General features: G+C 46.5%; 1 protein-coding gene across 1 annotated transcript in view; it reads left to right on the top strand.

Moving 5' to 3' along the window:
• The window catches only part of LOC130129512 (partitioning defective 3 homolog), a 465,188-nt gene that overhangs the window by 272,117 nt on the left and 167,487 nt on the right, over window positions 1-25,584 (top strand). The window contains exon 16 of the mRNA XM_056299064.1: window positions 4,762-4,948. Within this exon, the coding sequence (XP_056155039.1) occupies window positions 4,762-4,948 (187 nt within the window). The remainder of the gene's footprint in view (window positions 1-4,761; window positions 4,949-25,584) is intronic.

Here is a 25,584-nt window from a genome sequence, read left to right as displayed (position 1 = left end):
AGTAAGGTCTGCACACTAAATTGCTCCCAAAAGCTATTTTATTCAGCAACATTTCGATCTAACTGATCGAAACATTGCTGAATAAAATAAGCTGATGATGCATGCATTTATCAGTACCTGTAAATGTTGTTCGATCAGAACGAGTAGAACCAAAGTAAACATCAAGTGCCACTTCTCATAATAGACTAGAAAGATCATGTGTTCTCGGTCTAAACAGTTTTTATACGTATCCCTTGGTGTTGTTTAAACTCGTCTGTCTCTTCTGCGTCAGTTACAACAATTCAGTAATGCAGTAGCGGCACTGTTAGATATTAATGCCTGAATCCAGCTCCCTGTGATTCCTGTACCTAATCCAGTACTTCTCCAGTCTTGCTGAAATACACAGTTGGTTGATTTACCAAGGGTTCTCTGTCCACCTGGCCAAGTGAAGAATGACCCTCAAAGAATCAGGTGTGCATGTGAGTATGCAGTGTGAATGTAATAGTCAAACATATCGATGTAAAGACAGAGGTTCGCTGAATACGGGTGTGCCTCATTGACCAGCTGGGTCACTTGCAGCTCTCCCTTAATCTCTCATCACACCCAGCATGCTGCAACATATTTCTTGATTAACATACTCTCTAGAAAGTTTCCAAGACTACGAATCCAATGACTATTTTCAAGGTAAATTAACTTCTTTGAGCATTCTTTAATGACAAGAGACACCGGTAACACAGTATATACCGTCAATGGGGTAATTATGAGGTCTCCAAAGTATGACGTGGTATATGTGGAGCATCATTATTTACACATTTGGGGTGATGACAGTGTAGAGGTTTGAGAGATGAGCTTGTGACTGCGCAGTCTAAAAGTGGTCGAAAGGAAAAGACAATAAAAGACTGATTGCGCCGGACAGTATGAATATGACTGTGTGAACGTAGAACAGGGCTGTAGATAATTTTAATGTTTATCAATTAATTAATTTTTCGGTACAACTTTGTCTGTGTGTGTGCGAGTGAGTGAGCGAACAAAGCCTCAATGTTATAGCATTGAATCTTTACCTATAAGAATTCACTGGATCTTAAATTGAATAATTTTTACATATTTTATGCAGGCTAAGCTAGCTAAGGGAAGGCTAAGCTAACTGCTAGCCCATGCAGACCGGTAGCTCCAACAGTCATCCTGGCGTTCGCTCTTCTGGACGGTGAAATTTTTTTTTTGATATGTTGTATATATGCATTTTGTATTTTTTGTAGTTTAAATATATGTGTTCTTGTAGTTAGGATGTGTGTTTTTGTCTTTGTGTTGCACTGCTGTGGGTTTGGGAGCACAATATTTAGTTTCATTTCGTGTGCGCAGGTGCGTGGATTGAAATGACAAATAAATGTTCCTGATTCCTGATGATATTTTGCACATTCGGTATCAAGGCACATGGCCCTTTAGCTCAGTCATGCGCTGTGAAAAAAACTCATTCCTCACGCACAAGACAGAGGGTCAGACAGGTGTCTCTTCACTTACCTCAACCCACGGTACTTTTCAGTGTTATGTCTATGTACCTAAAACTTCTCTGCCTTGCATTTGAACTTCAGGTTGAACAAATTACTACATTGTCAGATTTCACTTGTCTGATGCCTTTCCTATACGACAAATGACCCAGAAGCTGTCACTCATCCCTGTGTGGATTGAAGCACCTATTTTTTGCTATGGCATGTGTTTGTCATTCGTCAGGCCCGAGAGAAATGAAATGCTTCACAGGTTTGCGTTGGGAGCCTGCCAGGGTAAATATTGTTGTCTGCTGCAAGTGATTACACACAATTGTTCCTAAGCTGCCAGATTTGCAAAATGACTCTGTGATAATGCAAACAATTCTAGCCCTTGGCAATGTACATAGGAAGTCAAGGATTTCTGAAATCCTTTATCTAATTGTAAGCATGTGTGTGTGGGGGGGGGGTTTTCTTCTTTTTTTAGGTTGACCTAGGGATTGCCCTTCTCTGTGACTTTGACGTATGCAGTGTACACACTTTCAAGGTGATTTAGCCACCACGACTGACTTTCAGTTTTCAGTTGGAGGTGGCCATGCTGAATGGTCGCAATGATTATAATGAAATCAAATATGTAATATTTATTTATTTTTAGACTGGAATCTGGACCCTTTACATACCCCCGTTGTTGTGGCGCTCAAAGACAGAAACTGAGAACAGCAATAGAGTCAATGAAAGTTGAGTGCGAGAGAAAGGGGAAAAGAGAGAGAAAGGGAAAAAAAGGCAAGAAGTGGGAAAAGGGCATGCCCGAGGGATGGCAAAGTCATTGGGAGGAAAATGAGGGGCAAACAGCGAGTGCCCTGGAGCGCAGAGATGGGTGAGCAGTTAGTGGAGTGATGACAACAAGAGCAGCTCAAGAAGGAAACATAGGAGAAGGAAGCTGGGCCGATATTAGAGCTGGACGATATATCGATATAATATCAATATCGTGACGTGAGAGTAGATATCATCTGGGATTTTGGTTATTGTAACGTTGCGATAAACTCAACTCAGCTTTATTTATACAGCACTTTACACACAACACAGTTGATCCAAAGTGCTTTACAGCACACACAAGAAAAGAAAAATCAGAGTGATGATAATAATAATAATAATAATAGTAAAGGCACATGGACACATAGAACCCATAATGGCGACACAGGCCTACAGAGACTGCAGGAGAAATATCTGAGCTGGTTGAGTGAGGCACAGTTAAAAGTTAATGAGTAAACGTGTGTTTTAAGATGAATCTTGAAACTCTCAATAGTGGGGGAGAGTCGGATGGTGGGAGGAAGAGAAGTCCATAGTTTTGAGGCAGCGATAGAGAAGGCCCTGTCCCCATAACACTCTGTCCTGGATCTTGGGACAGACAGAAGTCTTTGGTCAGATGATCTCAGCTCTTACAGTGTGATATGGGGACAAGAGTTATGTAATGTAGGAGGGGGTGACACTATTTAACACTTTGGAGACATACATCAGTATTATAAACTCATCCTGTATCTAATGGGCAGCCAATGTAGGGAGGCAAGAGTGGGAGTAATGTACTCCCTCTTTTTTGACCTTGTTAAAACTCTTGCTGCTGCATTCTGAACTAGTTGGAGACAGGATAAACAAGACTGAGTGATACCAAAATATAACGAGCTGCAGTAGTCAAGACAGGAAGATATGAAGCCATGGACGACTTTCTCCAGGTCAGAAGTACAGAGAATTGATCCGAGTTTGGAGATGGAGCGGAACTGCATGAAGCTTAATTTTACTTCCTGATTGATTTGTTTGTCAAACTTTACGCCTGAATCGAATATGACTCATAAGATTTTTCTCGTAATTTAACAGAGGGGGGGCAGTGGGCCAAGATGAGGAGAAATAATGTTGGTCAAATGTTGTGGTCCAAATAGAATAACTTCAGTTTTATTCGCATTGAGCTGAAGAAAGTTCGCAGACAGATATTGCGGTCAATTAGTTTGTTGTAGATATAAGGCTCTAGGGGGAGGTAAAGCTGTCTGTCATCTGAATAACAGTAAAAATACATGTTATATTTTTGAATAATGTGGCCTAGCACAAGCAAATAGTTGGAGAAGAGGATTGGACCAAGTATGGAACCTTGGGGGACACCACAGAAGATGGGGGCTGAAGAAGAAGATTTGTTGATAGAGATGCTGAAATGCTGTAATTCCCTGGTCTTAAAGTTTGCATTACAGTAAAGTGATACAACTTTCTGGACTTATTCGACTGTTTTAGCTCACTGAAATTAACAATGAATTTCTCTACCTACTTGGTCTTCATATCCACTCTACTATTGATCATTTTTCAGCATTTTTTCATGTGTAAATATGTCATGAATGCGCCAATAGTCATCCCTAAAATAGTTTCACATTATCAATTTTAGGTATGCATTCAATGATACTGTTGCGTATTTCAAAGGAACAGTGGAGTTTGTGTTCTCACATGCTTTTGGGATTGGGAGGTTGCGGTGGTGGCGGTGGGGGTCCAGTCTTTTTCACCTCTTTATATGTGTGCTCCTAAGTACTATAGTTATCCTGGTGTGTGTGCATGTGAGTGAAATTGATCTGTGCCATTTGTTGAATACAGAGTTCACTATATTTTCCTTGTCTGCTACAATCTGAACTAGTTTGTAGTGTGTGTCCCCGGCATTATGTGTTTACTGCTTTTCACTTCCATGTCGTGCATTTGTGTATGTGTGAATGCTCTGCATTTCTCTCAGCTTCTGTATTTAAATGCCGCTTCCCATGTCGTCGGGCAACCTTTCTTTTGTCATTGGTGCTGAGTGTCCAACACGACTGCGGTTTCCCCATTGACCTCTCCTGAGGAGGAGAAGAGGAGTGTTTAAATTGAGCCCTCAGTGTGGAGGGTCAGCTGGGAAAGAATACAGATCATGGTGCGGTCCTTGGGTTCTCTCATTTTCTCTCACTGTCTCTCTCTCACGCTCTCTCTCTCTCCCCACCCTCTCTCTCTCTCTGTTCCTCTCTCACATCTTCTCTTTGTCCTTGGAATGGGTAGAAGGAGAATGTATATAACTCTTCTAGGCTTGTTTTTTTGGCTTCGTGCCTTTGAGTGAGTCTAAGTGGCTGGACTCTGGACTCTGACAACTTGCCAGTCCTGCTTGGCATTTTGATGCACTGCGGTGTTTGTGCGGTGATGCAATTGATTCGCTGCGATTGATTTATGGCTGTGTCATTGATTAATTGGAGCTCCCTTCTCTCCCCCTTATTTTCTCCCCTTCTCTTGCTTGTCCCTCAAACAGGTAAATTCCAGCTGTCTCCAACTGTAAACATGCCCCAGGATGACATTGTCATCATCGAAGATGATAGGCCGCCCTTTCTTCCTGCCCACCTGTCGGACCAGTCATCTTCAAGTTCTCACGATGACGTGCGCTTTGTGGGTGAGAACCAAGTGGCTTGGATCCACGAGCCGCCCGGTCAGATCGAATGGTGAGCACTTGCACTGACCCTGGGTTATTCTTAAATCGCGGCACAGTCTGCTGAATTATTGATGCTGTGATGGACTTCAGACATGTCCTTAGAAAGAAAGAATAAACACGAGGTGTAAGTGGTGTGCATTCATGTAGGTTTCTCACTCCGTGTATGTGTGTACATGTGTGTTTGCGTGCACATATGCGTGAATGTGTGTGTGTGTGTGTGTGTGTGTGTGTGTGTGTGTGTGCGCGCGCGTGTGCGTGTGTGTGTGCGTGTGCATGTTTAATAATGGATGATCCAGCAGTAGTATGTCAGACTGTGAGTAAAAAGCTCTCTGGGGTTTCAGTCCTTGTAGGACCTTCAGTGCCCAGAAGCCCATGGGGGATTTCAACATTTCTTTTGGGTTCACCTAATGCAGTTGTGCCGCAGCAGCCTCATGATAGAACATGAAGCCAAGGCTCATCAACCCTGTCACAGGGCTACGTCTCTGTGGGGACCATTCTGGTCAAGCAGGCAAACCCCAAAAGATCAAGTGGGGGTGGAAAAAAAGTTAAAACAAATTTCCCCTTTCTTTTAAAACACCAACTTTTCAGGCAGGCACTTATATTCAGGCTTTCAAGTGGTCCACACTTTACTTTTAAAAATCATTTGTAATAATTTCCATGTGATTACAAATGTTCAGGCACAGAAAATACGGAGGCAAGCTGTCCAATTTTGCCCTTAACAAAATCAGTAAAACGGGATTAGCTCAGAATGCAGGCTGCTTCACACGCTCAGTTTTCTATTTTTTGAGCTATTCACTTTTTCAATCAAGATTTCTCTGTCTCTGCTCTCTCTCTCCCTCTCTCTGGCTTTAATAATAAGCTGGTTAAGGTTATGTCAGACATAACAATGTGCAATTGGACAGACTTGCAACATAATAATGGACTTTGGGGCTTTCATTTTGGGAGCTGGCAGCTTAGTTGCCGTGGATGGAGATGCTGGGGAGATTTCTTTCTTTTTTTAGCTTTTTTTTCTTTTAGTCTCCCTGGAGACACTCTCTCTCTCCCTTACTTTCTCTATCTCTCTTGCTCTCTCCTTGTCATTTATTATGAATGAGTAGATTTGCTCCGCGTGCCTGTTGTTTATGTGATGTCAGAGGTTTGTCATAGTGGATTAGGTCCATAGCATATGCCACTGCAGCACTCAGACTGCCTCACATGCTTTCTAACCCCCCCCCCCCACACACACACACACACACACGCTCCTGATGCATGCACATGAGGCACAAGTGTGCTGTATACTAATGCCCAGGGTTATAGTGAATTATTCATGTCTCTCAAGTCCTACACACACACACACACACAGAGTGGCATACCTACATACAGAGCGTTAAGAGGCGTGCTGAGACAGTGGGATGTGGGTCAGCTGAGCTCCAGTGTATTGGAACTGTTACTTTTTAATTAAGCTTTTGCAGAGGAGCAGCCAGGGCCCTGTCTTTATTGAATATGTATTGTGCAGCACTGTGAAAGTAACACCTCTGCCCGCTAGTATTGTTATGTATATTTCCTGCTTCATGGAAAGTATTTAGCCGAGGCCAAACTGTACAGCTACACTGCATTCAGAAACCATGCCATGGCAAGGAAGGCTGGTTTGTAATATGGTAGTTCAAGTTTACTTCTCCCCCACCCCCACCCCTCCACTTTCTCCTCTCTTTCTCCTTTTTTTCTCCCCAGTTCTCCTCTGTTTACAGACTTGAATTTCCCTTCTTCAGGGGCGTCCGGGTAGCATAGCGGTCTGTTCCGTTGCCTACCAACATGGGGATCGCCGGTTTGAATCCCCGTGTTACCTCCGGCTTGGTCGGGCGTCCCTACAGACACAATTGGCCATGTCTGCGGGTGGGAAGCCGGATGTGGGTATGTGTCCTGATCGCTGCACTAGCGCCTCCTTTGGTCGGGGTGCCTGTTCAGGGGGTAGGGGGAACTGGGGGGAATAGCGTGATCCTCCCATGCGCTATGTCCCCCTGGTGAAACTCCTCACTGTCAGATGAAAAGAAGCTGCTGGTGACTCCACATGTATCGGGGGAGGCATGTGGTAGTCTGTAGCCCTCCCTGGATCAACAAGAGGGGGTAGTGCAGTGACCGGGACGGCTCGGAGGAGTGGGGTAATTGGCCAGGTGCAATTGGGGAGAAAAACAGGGGGAAGGGGGAGGGAGGGGATTCCCCTTCGTCTTTCTGACCTTCTCTCTGTTCCTTTCATTATTTTTTTAATTTCGACATGTTGCTTAGAAGGGAGGTGTGCACAGAAATGGAATAGCAAAGCTGCCTTGCTTGTAAAATCAGTGTAATTCATGTTCACTCAGCTCATCCTTTCTCTCATCCCTTTTTTTTACAAAGTACTCTCTTTCTTCAGGCCTTCCTTTCTCCCTCTTATTCTCTCCTTTCTTTGGGTGCATTGCTAGTGAAGGGTACTTCCGGCACATTAGTGCATTAACGTGTCTGCCCAAAAGATAAATGGTTGTTTTGGAGGCAGAAATCTCATCTCACAAGAGACACATTAATAAAACGACCTACTTCTTTTTTTTTTCTTCCTTTTTTTTTTTTTAAACTTTTGCTTATTTTGTATTTTTTCAAAATGTCCCATGCTATTATCTGTTGTGTGTGTGTGTGTGTTGGGGGGGGGGGGGGTTACTACTGAATGCGGAGGGCAATTTAAGTCAGAACGGCCACTGGTAGCCTTACAATTAAATGCACTTTCCTACGGCACTTCACTGCATAACCTTTACGACACAAACGAGTACAAAACGCCATGTAACCTATAATATCACAACCCATGAATTTAACAGTTATAAGATGATGGTCTATAGATTTTCTGGCTTTTATTTATCGTTATTTTACTATTTGTAAACCACTGTTAAACCAAGGTTTGGAAAATCCTATGTCAATGAGTTTGATCATTGTTAATCATGTAAAATAATAGCTGTGCTTTTACTCTACCACTACTCCCACAGATAATAACGATGATGATGATGGTCATAATCATGATGATCATTTTCCTAATACTAATAGGAAAAAGGGGACTTTTGAAGTGGTTTGAATATCCAGATCTGTCAAAAAAATCCCATGCCGGGGAAAACCAAATAGATTCCTCCCTCCCTCAATAAGTCCGTGAAAATGCCTTTGAGCAAGGCATACAACTGCTCAGTGACTCACAGGGGTCGACTGTGGTCACACTGGGAAGCTTTCGGGGCAAATGTGAATCATGTGCTTTCTGAAAATGAATCTTTGTTCAATAAACCCTTCCAGGATAAACTCTCCCGCCCCCCTGTAATTTCCATCTAGATTCCGTTTAAATTGGTACCATTTGACCATTGATTCCTGCCCCATCACGTCACTTCTTTCCACTGGGCCTATCTCTTCAGTCATTTGTATCTAAACCCAAACAGGAAGGCCTATGTCTAAATGATTTACACTGACACAGATAAGACCCACTAATAACCACAGTGTGATAAATTAACTCTGCAGAATAATCTAGATGAATTACCCACATTATAGAAGCCTTTCCTGTTGGGAGTGGGATCTGAAACGCACTGACAGAAAACAGTATTTAGGTTGCAATCGTGGAAGCGCATAAAATGACTACAACCCCATTATCTGAGAGCCATAGTGACGCGTCGGGGATTCCGGGGTGTCCAGTTTCCCCCTGGTTTTCGTCCTGGAAGATGATGCAGTAGCAGGTCATGTCCTTTCCCTCTTGCGAAAGCACAGCGGTTAAATTACATTTCTGATGTTTTCAAGGCTGCACATTGCATCAACCCCGGTTGTGAAAGACTGGATGTTTACAATTCGTCTCTACCAGTCAGGCACCTGTTTAACTGGGACCAAAGAGAAGTTGATTTTTTTGTATATGGTCTTTATGCATGCTCAATAATCCGGGTTAAGTAAATCACAGAAAGCGATGCAACGTTTCTCTCGATATAAAACGTTGTGTCCAGACGGACGGATTCAACTTGGTGTGATTTGTATATGGTTTTATTCTAATTTGTGATAGGCTAATTTGCATTTTGCCAAAAGTTAAGTCTTTACAATGAGTTATTTTGATAAAATAATGAAAATGCAGGGCATCCAGGTAGTGTAGTGGTCCATTTCGTTGCCTGCCAACACGAGAATCGCCGGTTCGAATCCCTCTGTTAGCTCTGGCTTTGTCCGGGCGTCCCTACAGACACGATTGGCCGTGTCTGTGGGTCGGAAGCCGGATGTGGGTATGTGTCCTGGTCGCTGCACTAGCGCCTCCTCTAGTTGGTCAGGGCTACTGTTTGGGGGGGGGGGTAGCGTGATCCTCCCACGCGCTACGTCCCCCTGGTGAAATGCCTCACTGTCAGGTGAAAAGAAGCGGCTGGCGATTCCACATGTATCAGAGGAGGCATGTGGTAGTCTGCAGCCCTCCCCGGATCGGCAGAGGGGGTGGAGCCGTGACCGGGATGGCTCAGAAGGGTGGAGTAATTGGGAGAAACAATTGGGGAGAAAAAGGCGGGGCAAAAAAAATCCAAAAAAAGAAAGTAATAATGAAAATAATAATTGCATTTGTGTAGTATATGTAAATAGAGAGAGAGGGGGGAGAGAGCGAGAACCTGTTTTCTCCTCAGCCCAACTCGTAAATGTTATTTGGCTCACTCTGTAAAATCTAAACGGATCAAGTCGTTCCTTTTAACCTCCGAACAAGTTTCTCTCCAGCCCACATCTCAGCGGTCTACAAAACTGTGTAGCTGTGACTGAGAAAGTTTTAGTTTTTGTTTTACTGCCTCAGGCTATGAATATTTCCCTTTCATAATGACGCCCTCTTGCTGGTTTATCTAATCCTTGGTGAACACCCCCACCCCACCCCACCCACCGCCAGCTTTTCAAAGTGTTCCCGAGCTTGTCTGCGGTGCAGCATCTAAACAGACAAAACTTGAACCTCCCCGCTCAGGAGGACAGAAGTTGGTGACAGCACCAGGAGGACTGTAAACTCCTTACCTACAAAGCGTTGCAACAAAGTGACTTGGTTTTTAAGATGTGACGCTCTGAGAGATTGGGAGTATCTCTCTCTCTCTCCTTTGTAGGGCTGGCTGTCCCTGCTCGCCTCTTCTTCTTCTTCTTTTTTTATTTATTTTTTCTTTTCATCTCACAAATGTGCAGTTGCTGTGCTCATTGAGCTCCCGGGTTTACATGCACCGAAAGCCCTGAAACGAGTCGGCGCTGTTGCAACAAAACAACATACATCAGTTAGTCGTGTCTCATGTAAATACAAATTACTGAAGGGATCCCACCTGTACAGAATGTTAGGGTCATGGTTATGAAAATGGGATTTTACCATATATATATGCATATGTATCTCAGCAACCCTGCAGGAGCAGGATAAGTGGTTCGGATAATGGTTGGATGGATGTGTGTGTATATACAGTGCATCCGGAAAGTATTCACAGCCTTTCACTTTCCCCACATTTTGTTATGTTACAGCCTTATTCCAAAATGAATTAAATTCCTTTTTTTTCTCATCAATCTACACACAATACCCCATAATGACAAAGTGAAAAAGGTTTTGTAGAAATTTTTGCAAATTTATTAAAAATAAAAAACTGAAATATTGCATGTACATAAGTATTCACACCCTTTGCTATGACACTCAAAATTGAGCTCAGATTAATCCTGTTTCCACTGATCATCCTTGAGATGTTTCTACATCTTGATTGGAGTCCACCTGTAGTAAATTCAATTGATTGGACATGATTTGGAAAGGCACACACGTGTCTATATAAGGTCCCACTGTTGACAGTGCATGTCAGAGCAGAAACCAAGCCATGAATTCAAAGGAATTGTCTGTGGACGTCCGAGACAGGATTGTATCGAGGCACAGAGCTGGTGAAGGGTACAAAAAAATTTCTACAGCTTTGAAGGTCCCGAAGAGCACAGTGTTCTCCATCATTCGTAAATGGAAGAAGTTTGGATCTACCAGGACTCTTCCTAGAGCTGGCCGCCCAGCCAAACTGAGCAATTGGTGGAGAAGGGCCTTGGTCAGGGAGGTCACTCTGGCAGAGCTCCAGCGTTCCTCTGTGGAGATAGGAGAACCTTCCAGAAGGACAACCATCTCTGCAGCACTCCACCAATCAGGCCTTTATGGTAGAGTGGCCAGACGGAAGCCTCTGCTCAGTAAAAGGCACATGACAGCCCGCTTAGAGTTTGCCACAAAGCACCTAAAGGACTCTCAGACCATGAGAAACAAGATTCTCTGGTTTGATGAGACCAAGATTGAACTCCTTGGCCTGAATGCCAATTGTCACGTCTGGAGGAAACCAGGCACCTCTCATCACCTTGCTAATACCATCCCTACAGTGATGCATGGTGGTGGCAGCATCATGCTGTGGGGATGTTTTTCAGCGGCAGAAACTGGGAGACTAGTCAGGATCAAGGGAAAGATGAATGGAGCAAAGTACAGAGAGATCCTTGATGAAAACCTGCTCCAGAGTGCTCAGGACCTCAGACTGGGGCGAAGGTTTACCTTTCAACACGACAACGACCCTAAGCACACAGCCAAGACAACGAAGGAGTGGCTTCGGGACAAGTCTGTGAATGTCCTTGAGTGGCCCAGCCAGAGCCCAGACTTGAACCCCATTGAACATCTCTGGAAAGACCTGAAAATAGCTGTGCAGCGACGCTCCCCATCTAACCTTACAGAGCTCGAGAGGATCTGCAGAGAAGAATGGGAGAAATACCCCAAATATAGGTGTGCCAAGCTTGTAGCTTCATACCCAAGAAGACTTGAGGCTGTAATTGCTGCCAAGGGTGCCTCAACCAAGTACTGAGTAAAGGGTATGAATACTTATGTACATGCAATATTTCAGTTTTTTATTTTTAATAAATTTTCAAAAATTTCTACAAAACCTTTTTCACTTTGTCATTATGGGGTATTGTATGTAGATTGATGAGAAAAAAAGGAATTTAATTCATTTTGGAATAAGGCTGTAACATAACAAAATGTGGGGAAAGTGAAGGGGTGTGAATACTTTCCGGATGCACTGTATATGTATGTATGTGTGTGTGTGTGTGTGTGTGTCTGTGTCTGTGTGTGTGTCTGTGTGTGTGTGTGTGTGTGTGTGTGTATATATATGGGGTTATGGTTATGTAAATATTATTGTGCTATATTGCTATATGTACATTTGAATATGCATAAAGAAGCAAAAAAAATGCCTATGAAGCATAGAAAATTGTGATATTTTCTTGTATGACGTGCCTTGTGTGAATGAATCTCATATTTCAGCCTCCTCAAAAGGTGTGAGCTGAGATTTTACATTAAGCAGCATCTCAACTCAGCTAGCAGCCCTCATTAAAGGGACTACTGCAGTGCCTGTTCAAAACGTGCCTGTTCGGAACGGGCCGATCGCTTGGCCTCCAGTACTGCTGCTTGCAGCTTTCTCGAGAACCACGCATCCAAGCAACTTCACGCTAGACACTCTTAAGAACTACAGGTGTAATCCCCTCTCTGACCTCAATGTGAGATGCAATGGCAGAGTGGCGCTGTTCATGTTTCTGCTTGTTAAATCCACGGGAAGTGAAGAAGCAGAAGCTGCGATTCAAAGTTTTACGACTATCCATCCATCCATCATTATCTGAACCGCTTATCCTGCGCTCAGGGTCGCGGGGATGCTGGAGCCTATTCCAGCAGTCATTGGGTGGCAGGCGGGGAGACACCCTGGACAGGTCGCCAGGCAATCACAGGGCCGAGACACACACACGCACACACGCACACGCACACACACACACACGCACACACACACACATTCATACCTAGGGACAATTTAGCACGCCCGATTCACCTGACCAACATGTCTTTGGACTGTGGGAGGAAACCGGAGCCCCCTGAGCAAACCCACGCAGACACGGGGAGAACATGCAAACTCCACACAGAGGACGACCCGGGACGACCCCCAAGGTTGGACTACCCCGGGGCTTGAACCCAGGACTTTCTTGCTGTGAGGTGACGGTGCTAACCACTGCACCACCGTGCCGCCCAGTTTTACGACTAACTTCGCTGAAAACTTAACTGCTTGCAGCTTTCTCAAGAACAAATCATACAAACAACTTCACACTCGACACCACACTTCCTTGAGCCCTCAGCAAAATCCCCACCAAGTTGGAAGTCGATCGGCTGAACGGCTGTCGAAAAAATTTAAGGACAGACAAAGAGATTCCTTCCGCTTTAGCTAGATAGTTTGGTAACTGGTTTCTGGGTTTTACTATGTGTCCTACTTACATAAAGTCAGACAAACTTGTGGATATTTTTTCTATGTCGGTGTGTGTGATTTAAGGTACAATGAGCGGTGCACTTAGCCCAGCTGAGTTCAAATGCTGGATGTCTGCCGGGCTCATTTGTAGGTCCTCTTAAGAGGGGAGCTACACCTTCATCAAAACCAATTCTTTATACATTTTACTTGCTAGCCTTGCGTTAACGAATCTTAACTGATATTTTGTCAAGTACATTCAAAATCCCCAAAGTTAGATTGTGGTTTTGAGCCATTTTTCTTTTCTGTAATATTGTGGCAGGAATGAGGAAAAACAGGAGACCAAGGCGAGTTTGATGTTTATTCCTCAACTCCAAAAACCAACTGCAGCAGGAACAACCCTGCACCGGCGAGTCCGGGAACGTAAACCACGCCCCCAGCTCACAGTCCTGCTGGGTGAGAGGCATAGCCCCTAGTGTCCGCCACACAGCCCCCCCCCCCCCAACACCCAGAAGGGACTCCTGGAAAGACAATTAGTGTCTCACTGGAGGCTTAAGCAGCCTGCCATAACGGCTGCGCCGTCCCTCAGCCGAAACAGTAGGTGAAACACAGTCCAAAGCCGGCTGAGAAGCAGAACGCTGAACCCGTGAAGACACTGCCGGGGTCCTGGAACGAGGATGACCCCGACGGGGAACCTGGGCCGGAAACACAACTTCGCCTGCCACCCTGTGCGCCGGTTTAAGCCTATCAAGCGTGACACGCTCCCTACGCCCACCCATATCTAGCACAAAACCCTTAGGACCCGTCTCAAGAACCCGAAATGGGCCATCGTATGGGGGTTGGAGGGGCGAGTGGTGAGCATCATGCCGTACAAAAACAAAACGAGCCGACATGAGCTCCGCAGGCACGAACGACCGCGGAAAACAGTGGTGAACGGGGCCTGGAACCCGAGTGCTGTCGGACAAAAAAGGATAAACGGCCGGACGGGGTCGAGGAGCGGAACTCCCAGGCAAAAATTCCCCAGGGACGCGGAGCGGCTGACCGAGCACCAGCTCAGCGGGTGACGCGTCGAGGTCCTCCTTAGGAGCCGAACGCAACCCGAGCATAACCCAAGGTAAACGATCCACCCAGTTACCATCCGAGAGCGCAGTGCGCAGCGCTGCCTTGAGCGACCGGTGAAAACGTTCACACAACCCGTTAGCCTGAGGGTGATACGCGGTAGTGCGGTGTACCTGCACACCCAAGGATCGCGCAAGTGCTGACCAGAGCTCTGACACGAACTGGGGGCCCCTGTCTGAGGTGATATCTGACGGAGTGCCGAAACGGGCGACCCAGGAGGAAAGAAAAGCGCGTGCAACATCCGAGGATGTTATGGAGGATAGAGGGACAGCCTCTGGCCACCTGGTGGTCCGATCCACCATTGTGAGCAGGTGCGTAAAACCCGGTGAAGAAGGTAGAGGGCCCACCAGGTCCACATACACGTGGTCGAAACGTCTGGCCGGGATCGGAAACGGTTCGAGGGGCAATTTAGTGTGCTGGTGGACCTTATCGTGCTGGCACGCTACACATGCAGCTGCCCACCCCTTGACGTCCTTGCGGAGGCCAGGCCAGATGAACTTGGAACCGACCAACTTCACCGATGCCCGAACTCCAGGGTGCGAGAGGGAGTGAATCGAATCGAAAACTCGACGGCGCCAGGCTACTGGAACAACGGGCGGGGACAGCCGGTGGAGACATCGCAGAGGAGGGCAGGACTGCCTTCCTGCATCACAGCATCCTCTAGCTTGAGACCGGTACGCGTTGACCTAAGGGCAAGGACGTCCGGGTTGCTGGGCTGGTCGGCAGCCATAGTGGAGAAATCCACACCGAGGTGCACAGGACACACAAGCACACGCGACAGACAATCAGCAACAGGGTTTGACTTCCCGGCCACATGCTGAATGTCCGTTGTGAACTCGGAGATCGCCGCTAGTTGGCGCTGTTGACGAGCGTACCACGGCTCAGTCACCTTGGACATGGCAAAAGTCAGCGGCTTATGATCCACATAAGCCGTGAATGGGCGACCCTCCAGCGGGAAGCGGAAATGCCGGGTTGCAAGGTGCAGTGCCAGCAACTCCCGGTCAAAAATGCTGTACTTGCGCTCGCTATCCCGCAGTTTGCGGCTAAAAAATGCGAGTGGCTGCCACGCATTCGCCACACGCTGTTCAACCACAGCCCCCACGGCTATGTCAGACGCATCGGTTGTTAAAGCTATGGACGCCGTGGGTGTGGGATGGGCGAGGAGGGCAGCATTAGCCAGGGCGCACTTAGCTCCGTCAAAGGCCTGGACCTGTTCAGGAGTCCAGTCGACAGGGTCGTTAGCCTTCTTAAGCCGCAGGGCTTCGTAAAGTGGCTGAAGGAGGTGGGCAGCGCGAGGGAGGAAATGGTTATAGAAATTCACCATGCCCAAGAATTCCTGCAATGCCTTAACAGAGACTGGGCGGGGAAATTCCGCCACCGCTTGCACCTTAGAAGGCAACGGGACCGCGCCTTGCGGCGAAATGCAGTGACCCAAGAAGTCAATCACCGGCAGTCCAAACTGACACTTGGCCGGGTTGACTATCAGGCCGTGTTCGTCCAGACGACGGAAAACCTGTTTCAGGTGCGCCAGGTGCTCTTCAGCTGACGGACTGGCCACTAATATGTCGTCGAGATAAACGAACACGAAAGCAAGGTCACGCAACACCGAGTCCATCAGCTTCTGAAAGGTTTGCGCTGCCCCCTTTAAGCCAAAAGGCTTGCGCATGAACTCAAAAAGCCCAAACGGGGTGATCACTGTGGTCTTGGGCACGTCCTCTGCGCGCACGGGAACCTGATGATAGCCGCGCACCAGGTCCACCTTAGAGAAGATAGTGGTACCTGCCAGGCATATGGAAAAGTCCTGTATGTGTGGTATGGGATAGCGGTCATTGGCGGTGACGTTGTTCAGGTGGCGAAAGTTGCCGCAAGGCCGCCACGACCCATCCACCTTGGGCACCATGTGAAGCGGCGAGGCCCACGGGCTGTTGGAACGCCTCACTATACCCAGACGCTCCATGATGGCGAACTCCTCCTTAGCTATAGCCAATTTTACTGCGTCGAGGCGCCGCGCGCACGCAAAAACTGGCAGTCCCAGAGTGGGAATGAAATGTTGTACCCCGTGTTTAGTAACCGCGGTGGACAAGGCAGGCGTAGTCACCGATGGAAAATCCGCCAGCAAACGCTGAAAAACATCCCGTAATGCCAAAAAGTTAGCGTGTGTTAACGGCCCGGCTCCCCCTGTCTCGCACGGAACAGTGGCGAAAGACACAGAATCAATTAAATGGCGGTTTGCGACATCAACCAGCAGACCATTAGCACACAGAAAATCCGCACCGATAATAGGAACCGTAATGGCGCCCACTACAAAGTCCCACTCAAAATGGCGCCCGTGGAAGCAAACAGTCACCAACCTTGTGCCAAACGTCGCAATGGACGAACCGTTAGCTGCACTCAACTGTGGGCCGCCATCTTCGGCCGACCTGTCTGTCTTAGCAGGAGGAAGTAGGCTCTTTTGCGAGCCTGAGTCCACCAGAAACCGTCTTCCTGACATCGTGTCCTTAATGAAGAGCAGCTCACTAGGTCCACCAGCGCCCACAGCTGCTACTGAGCGCTGGCCCTGCAGTTTCCCGGCGCCTCAAACGTGCATGGAGGAACGCAGCGCCTCACCTTGCCGCCGAACCGCCGGTGGAAGAAACAGAGGCCGCTCCCGCGCCGTTTCTGGGCAGTCGCTCCAGCCACCACTGCCGGGTCCGCGTCCTCCGACGTCAGCTGCAGAGGCTCCGATGCCACACTCTGCACAGAGAACCGTCTGGTAGCCAGCAGGACCCGATCGGCCTCCTCAGCCAAACCTCGGCAGTCACCAGCGGCCAGACACGGGGAGTTAGCCAAAGCCGCGCGCACAGGAGACGGGAGCTGGCGCAGGAAAACGTGCGGGAAAAGGAACCCACCTTCGTCTGAGCCCAGCAGCAACAGCATATTGTCCATGAGATCCACAGCCGTCCCGTCGCCCAAACCGGATATAGTCCATGGGCCAGAGCCCAAAATTTCCTATTTCGGTACACTCAAGGTGGCAAAACTTACTTATAATTTTTGAAAGGATCCATGTCTGTAGATGATATTTTGGTATGATAACCATTCCTGAGTGGCAGCTGTATCACAGTTATCAGCTCATGAAGTTAACCACCCCCTAAAGTAAATTGCATTTTAGACGCTGGTGCATATCCTGGTTTAGCCTCATGGTCAGGACATTTTTCAATGTTCTATAATATTGTCTTTGGTATCATTTTAAAGGGGACCTTCTTAGCTTTCATTCAAGCCCTGTTGTGGATATTTCTCACAAATATAGAGGTCACTTGAGCTCTTCAACCCGTCAATAACACACATCTTTCTGCAATTTTCGCCTAAACTATATACTTTCTTTTAGCCCTGTGGCATCTAGGAATATCAGGGACACAAAACACAAAAACTGGAATACTCACAGGACTGTAAAGATTCAGGAAATGTATAATATACCCATACTATTTCATTGTGTGAGGTGATTGTGAGCCTTAAATTAGAAGGGCATTATTACTAAGAAACTAACTAGACCAAAGCCAGTTAGTCTATGGGTCAGACCAGATATCGATATCACCCAAGGTGACACAACTTCACTGGTGCCATTTTATTTGGTACACTAACAGAAGTAAAATAATACATGATAACCTTTCCAAATGAGCAGCTATTTCGTTTTTCTTTCAGGAAACCTGTTTCTGTGCCTCTCACGATTGTGTATTTGCCCAGATTTTTACAAATATAGCATTTCAACACCCCTGGTACTGATTAGCCTAGCTTAAACTCTGGGACAGTTCTTAGTTGGCCAACAACCAAGGATAACCAGTACTGTGTACTTCCATTCATTGTGCTAAGCTAGGCTAACGTGCAGCCAGATAGCTTTCTACTAAACACATATAGAGGAAACTGGTATCTATCTTCTTGTCTCACTCTGGAGAAGATTGTAAGCTAATTTCCCATAATGTTAGCATGTTCTTTTAATGTATATGTTAATATGATTAGTTAAAGTGGCTACGAGGAACTTTCATCTTGTGTTGATTTTAGCGGCCTCATGTGGACAAAATACAGCTGTTGCATAGCAACTAGGTAATGTATCTATTTGTGGCTATGTAAGATAAATAATGGTAATATGACGCTGGTGAAGCAAAGTAAACTTTGTTTAAGTAGTGTTCATACACCTAAGTTACATGTATTTGTTTGTATGTGGCAGGTGAAAACTGACTGAATATGGCCACTGGTGAACAAGCAAGTTTTTACCCAATACCAAAGCGCCCACGGGTGGAGTGCATTATCCACTGTTCTGATGATACAGATAAGCTGGTTTCACTACAAAGTGTCGACTCATGGAGAACTCTGCTCAGGGCAGCTCAGATACGAAATCATGCACCAGTTTTGAAACTGGCAAAAGACATTCCTGAGGGACAGATTCCAGCAATCTACTACCACAGAAAGTGTCGCAGTATCTTCACTATGAAGCAAATTCTTGATGGCCTCCTTGCAAAAGAAAAGAAAAGTTGTGTCTCTGCTGAAGAGAAACAATCTAAGAGAGTAGCTCGACATGCTCCAAGTACATCTAGGACTTATGATGCAGAGTGCATATTTTGTCAGAAAAACAGCAAATATTCCAAGAGACAGAATACGAGAGAAGTACTGGTGCAGTGTCGAGAACTGCGAGCTGATGCAAAGATCAGGAGTGCAGCCACAAAGAAAAGGGACAGCAGAATCCTTGCCATTGTGAGTAGAGACCTTGTAGCAGCTGAAGGGCACTACCACAGGTCATGCTATAGACTTTACACCAAAGAAGAGGTTTCCAAAGGAGAGGTTGCCAGCAATGAAGATGATGATGCTGCAGCCCAGTATGAAGCTGCTGTGAATAAGGCATACAATGAGCTGTTCCTCTTCATCAGGATGGAGCTTTTTGGCAATCCTCAAGTGATGACAATGACTGATCTCTCTTCTAGACTGGTAGCTTCAATGAACTCCCAAGGCATTGCCCAAGTCAAGGAATCAACCAAGAAGCACATAAGGCGAAACCTGGAGAGTTAGTTTGCTGGAGCCTTGCAGATATTCCCTGATGAGAAAGGAAAATTCCTCCTCTATCCCGATAACTTGTCCATGAGGGAACTTGCCAAAGAAAATCAGTCTCTCAAAAGGGAGCTGCAGACCCTGAAAAGTGTCAGTGCACAAGATGTTATAGCCAAAGCAGCCATCAAATTGAGAGCAGACATTAAAAGTCAAGATGTTCCTCAAACCTGGCCGCCTGAAGTCAAACCAGAAGCAGAATGTCCTACCATTCCAGAGTCGCTCATTATCTTCCTGTACTCTCTACTCACAGGCTCAAATGATCCTGATCATGCATCCCAGAGAGTGCAGTGCCTTCTGCAGTCATTTGGCCATGACATAGTATATGCAGTGACATGTGGAAATACCAAGCCTTCCAAGCACATTGTTCTGCCATTCAGTGTCAAATCGTTGACAGGAAATGTAGAGTTGATAAAAATCCTCAACCGACTTGGTCACAGTGTTTCCTATTCACAGATGGAAGAGATCAACACTGCCCTGTGTCTCCAGAAACTCTCATCATCAGGGAGTGGCATTGCCCTTCCAGCTAACATCCATCCTGGCATATTCACAACTTTAGCCTGGGACAATATCGACCGTCTTGAAGAAACTGTCAGTGGTGAGGGAACATCTCACAGAGTCAATGGGATTGCTGTGCAAGCAAAGCCAGTCAACCCACTTCCTGTCCAACCCATGCCCACTGTTCCCAAAACAAAGAAGAGAAGCATTGATGGACCCCCACCAATGTTACCAACTTACAATGCTGGACAACGGGTAGGGCCACCACAAAGCAAAAAGTCAGATGCTGATACTGCAGCCAATACTAAGCTTGCCAGAGAGAAAAACCTTCTTTGGGTCCTAGCACGCATGTCACAACAAGAAGAACAGTCAGTCAGCAGCTGGACAGGCTTCAACATCCTGACTCGAGGAGAGATGACGGTCATCCCCGACAATATAGGCTATCTGCCTACCATCAATGCTCCAGCGACACAAATGTCTACTGTCAACGAGGTGCTTAACCAGTCACTGAGCATCATGCAGTGCTTAGGCCTGAGGAAGATTGTGTGTGTCTTTGACCAAGCCCTGTATGCGAAGGCTGTCGAGATCACATGGAAACACCATGACAAGTTCCATGATATCATCGTTAGGCTTGGGGTATTCCACACCATCTGCACACTGCTGGCAATAATAGGAAAGCGTTTCCAAGATGCTGGACTCAAAGACCTCTGCATTGAGTCTGGCATGATTGCAGAAGGCTCAATTGCTGGTGTTATGGATGGCCGCAAGTACAACAGGGCAGTGCGACTACACAAGCTCCTGTATGAGGCTCTCATGCGACTGACCTTGAATGGTTTCCTGTCCTGGTTGGAAGAAACTCACAGGAATGACATGGTTCACCTGAATGAGACACTGAAGACCATTGACAGCCTTGGGAAAGAAGTCTCACAACATGCTTTGAAGGAGGTCCTCGAGAACAGCTCTTGTACACGCATCATGGATCTATTTGAAGTCTACCGTGAGTTCCTTAGAGGTGGAAACGGCAGCCTCTCGAACTTCTGGATGTCCTATTTGGACATGGTTGAAATCTTGTTGGGGCTCATCCGAGCATCCAGAGAGGGAGACTGGATGCTACACTTGGCTAGCATTCGAGCAATGATCCCATGGTGCTTTGCTTATGAAAGGATGAATTATGCACGCTACCTCCCCTACTACTACGCCCAGATGTCTGAGCTGCCCATCACACACCCAGATGTGTACACAGAATTCATGGAAGGAGGCTTCTCAGTCCAACTGGGCTCCACCAATCCCTTTGGCCGAATCCCTGTTGACCAAGCTATAGAAGAAACGGTGAACAAAGACACCCAAACAGCTGGAGGGACAAAGGGATTCAGCTTGAAGCCAGGAGCTGTGACCAAATATTATCTCACAGCTGAGTATAGAAGCATGTACCTCAGACAGCTGAGAGACCTGACAGGTCAAGGCAGGTGCAGATGGTCTCATCCAGATCTACAGAGTCCAAGGATCAAGAGAGATGAAGCAGATGTCCAGTCTCTCATGGACCTTATGGAGAATAACTGGCTCAATCCTATGTCACCTGATGAGATTGATTTGGTTAGCCTCTCCACTGGCAACATGGCTCCACCTGATGTGACCATAGATCTCTTGAGAGCTCTTGAGAAAGGAGAAGAGGCCTACCAAGCATTCCAGCAAACAAGGTTAGATGCAGACCCACCACCTGTGAAATTCCACGACAAGATGACCAAGCAAAGTCTGAAAACATTCTCCAATGTCAGCACAAAACAAGCTCACGGAAAGAAAGCACAGGATGTGGTTCTGAAGGCAGATAGAAACCTTTTCAGTCACATGATCCTGATGGCTGAAAGCAGGAAGGTGAATCTGAAGGATGTCCTTGCCTACCCATTGGGCCCACTACCATGGGCACTGGCAAATGCTGATGGGTCCTTACGAAAAACAAACAAGGCTGCACTTGCCAGAGAGCTTGAAAAGAATGTATCTCCTGCAGAAGACATCCCAATCCCATCTACTTCCATCATTGATGGGATGAGCCTGGTCCAAAAAATGAATGGCAACAACAAAACCTTTGCACAGGTGGCAGAGTCAGCCTTGACCCAGGTCCTCCATGAGGGAGCACAGAGTGGGAGGATTGATGTTGTTTTTGATGTCTATCACCAGACTTCGATCAAAGATGCTGAACGACTGAACCGGGGTGGAGACATCACTCTCCAGTACAAGAATCTTGCAGGGGGGCACACCACGTCCAGCAGTGGAGAAAATTTCTGTGCAGTTCCTCCAACAAGACCAGTCTCATCAAGTTTCTGGTGGAAGAGTGGAAACTCCCACGATACAGAGCTATGCTGCATGGCAAGGTGTTGTACATGACCTGTGAGGAAACCTGCTACAAGTTGACAGAAGATGGGTGTGAGGAAGCAGCAGAACTGCACTCCACACATGAAGAAGCTGACACCCGTCTGCTCCTGCATGCATTGCATGCAGCAAATGCGGGCTCAAAGTCAGTTATCATCACAGCTGAGGACACTGATGTCATGGTGCTTTGTCTTGGCTTCCAGAAGGACATCACCTGTCCCATCTACCAGAAGTGTGGGACTCAGAACCGCACACGGTTTGTCGACATCACCAAACTGGCAAGTTCACTTGGAGACAGCATCTGTGACAGCCTAATTGGCTTACATGCCTTCACAGGCTGCGACACTGTCAGTGCATTCGCTGGTCGAGGGAAGCTGAATGCCCTGAAGATAGTGAGAAAGCACACTTCCTGCCAAGAGACTTTTAGTCAACTGGGACAGACATGGAATGTGAGTGATGAGCTGTTCCAGAAAATTGAGCAGTTCACCTGTCGGATGTATGTTGCTAATAGCAGCACTGCTGAGGTGAACAAACTGCGTTACCAGCTCTTCTGCACCAAAAGGGGAGAGGTTGAGTCCAGCCAGCTGCCACCATGTAGAGACTGTCTCTTTATGCATGTTCAACGAGCCAACTATCAGGCAGCAATATGGAAGTGCTGTCTGCAGGCTAACCCTGTGGTGCCAAGCCCTACTGAGTATGGATGGACAGACGATGAAGGCAAGCTGGCCATTTACTGGATGCGCTCTTCTCATTTAAGGCTCACAATCACCTCACACAATGAAATAGTATGGGTATATTATACATTTTCTGAATCTTTACAGTCCTGTGAGTATTCCAGTTTTTGTGTTTTGTGTCCCTGATATTCCTAGATGCCACAGGGCTAAAAGAAAGTATATAGTTTAGGCGAAAATTGCAGAAAGATGTGTGTTATTGACGGGTTGAAGAGCTCAAGTGACCTCTATATTTGTGAGAAATATCCACAACAGGGCTTGAATGAAAGCTAAGAAGGTCCCCTTTAAAATGATACCAAAGACAATATTATAGAACATTGAAAAATGTCCTGACCATGAGGCTAAACCAGGATATGCACCAGCGTCTAAAATGCAATTTAGTTTAGCGGGTGGTTAACTTCATGAGCTGATAACTGTGATACAGCTGCCACTCAGGAATGGTTATCATACCAAAATATCATCTACAGACATGGATCCTTTCAAAAATTATAAGTAAGTTTTGCCACCTTGAGTGTACCGAAATATCGTCTGGCCCATGGACTAATAGGGAAAGGATTCTATCTGCCCTCTCTGCGGTAGATAGGCTGTACCTCCGGAGCAGAAGATGTTTGAGGGTGACGTATTTATCGTGTTGCGGAGGGGCGCGCAACAGCTGCATGGCCCGGCGTGTGGACTGCTGGTCCAGCGCAGCGACGACCAAATAGTATCTGGAGTCGTCCGCGGAGAACAGCGCCTCGACATGCTGGAACCACGAGGCGGGGTTGCTCTGCCAGAACTCTGGGAGTTTCACAGCCGCGGCGAGAACGGCCGGCTGTGAGAGTTGGGGCGGCGTGGCCGAAGTTGATTCACACTCCTCTTCTGCTCCAAACATGTTCAATTCGGGGTCACCAATGTGGCAGGAATGAGGAAAAACACAGGAGACCAAGGCGAGTTTGATGTTTATTCCTCAACTCCAAAAACCAACTGCAGCAGGAACAACCCTGCACCGGCGAGTCCGGGAACGTAAACCACGCCCCCAGCTCACAGTCCTGCTGGGTGAGAGGCATAGCCCCTAGTGTCCGCCACAATATATACATATCCAGAAGCAGACAGATATGTGCACTACATACTTCTGAAAAAGTAGGTTTAGAGAAATTGTTAATACTAGGCTTACAAATAAAAGTATTAACTATTGGCTTTTGAGAAGGTGTATTTCTCGTCTTTTGAGAGGAGCTGCTAACGATCCCAGTAGACATCCAGCAATTGAGCTAAGCTGGGCAGCATACCTTCACACTGCACGCACAGAGATCTCCATAAGTTTGTCTGACTCTATGTAAGTAGGACACACAGTAAAAACCCCAGAAACAAACCATTTTTTTAGCATCCCACAAACAGAAAGCATCAGTTTTAACTTGTGTGGGTTATGATTTTCAACATATGCAAATGCGGGAGGTGAGCGTGTACCATACCAGAGCCGGCACTGAGGTGCGGTGAGTGCTGGGGGGGTGTTTACAACATTTAAATCAGGCTGGGGTTTTGGATGTGTTTTGCAACATCACAGAGAGCCAGGGACTAGCTAGAACTAGTGAGCCTGCAGTGCACAGACTGTCATTATCATACCAACCACTGATATCATGCCAGCCGACCATGCACGCTGCCTGAATACATGATTTCTATTGAGGAGTGGAAAAGGGGATGGAGTGGACAGGTTGTGTGTGTATGTGTGTCTCTTACAGCACATCTGTGTTCAAAAAAAAGGCTTGTAATTTGAGCAACCTAGAATTTTTTTAGGGTTGTCATCCTCACAAAATTCTTTGCAGACCTGTCGTGAGTGTCCTGTACATGTATGTCTGTGTATGTATAATGCCAACCTGTGACACAGAGAGTTCGGGTCCGTGTGTGTGTGTGTGTGTGTGTGTGTGTGTCTGTGTCTGTGTGTGTGTCTGTGTGTGTATGTATGGTTCTCTGCATGTCATCATAGCGTCCAATGCTGATCAGCATGTACAAGACTTTGATCTGCCTCGGTATCTACGGTTCTTTTAAGGGCCCATTTCACTTTGAACCCAGTAAGAAGACAAGGGGTGCACTGCTCTCTTTACCCAGAAGCCGGGATGATGAGAGGAGACAGGGAGAGAGGAACGGAGGATGTCAGACATGAAGCAGGTCTGGGTTCACACCACTTTGAATTCAGAAGCTTCACAAAGGTTGTTTTTTTTTTATTTTTGTCCTTCAAATATTGAGGAAAAGTTGAAATATTAAGGTTTATCCTGAAGACAGCTCATTAATTAGAAAAAAGAAGAGTCTAATGCTATTGTCCCAACACTGAGGTCTGCGGTTCGAGTCCTGGTGTTTCCTCCAGCTCAGCTAGGCATCACAGGGAACTCTCGTCTTTTTAACTTGCCTTGGGAGAAAAAAAAAGCATCTGCTTAATGAGAAACTGAAAACGTAAAATGACTAAAGATAGCGTACGCCCACTTGTGAGGAGTGAACAAAATTTATGGTTTGCAGAGATAGTCGACGAGCAAATAACAAGGAACAGATTTACTGGGGAAGATGTGATGGACGGAGGAGAACTGAGTTATTTATAGTCTCTTCAGTCATTTGGGATGGACTGGAGAAATAACCTCCATCAAAGTCAGTAGCTTCTT

The sequence above is a fragment of the Lampris incognitus genome, chromosome 19, assembly GCF_029633865.1.
Source record: "Lampris incognitus isolate fLamInc1 chromosome 19, fLamInc1.hap2, whole genome shotgun sequence".
NCBI lineage: Eukaryota > Metazoa > Chordata > Actinopteri > Lampriformes > Lampridae > Lampris > Lampris incognitus.
The sequence above is the reverse complement of the archived record's forward strand: the minus strand, read 5'-3'. Positions and strand labels throughout refer to the sequence as shown.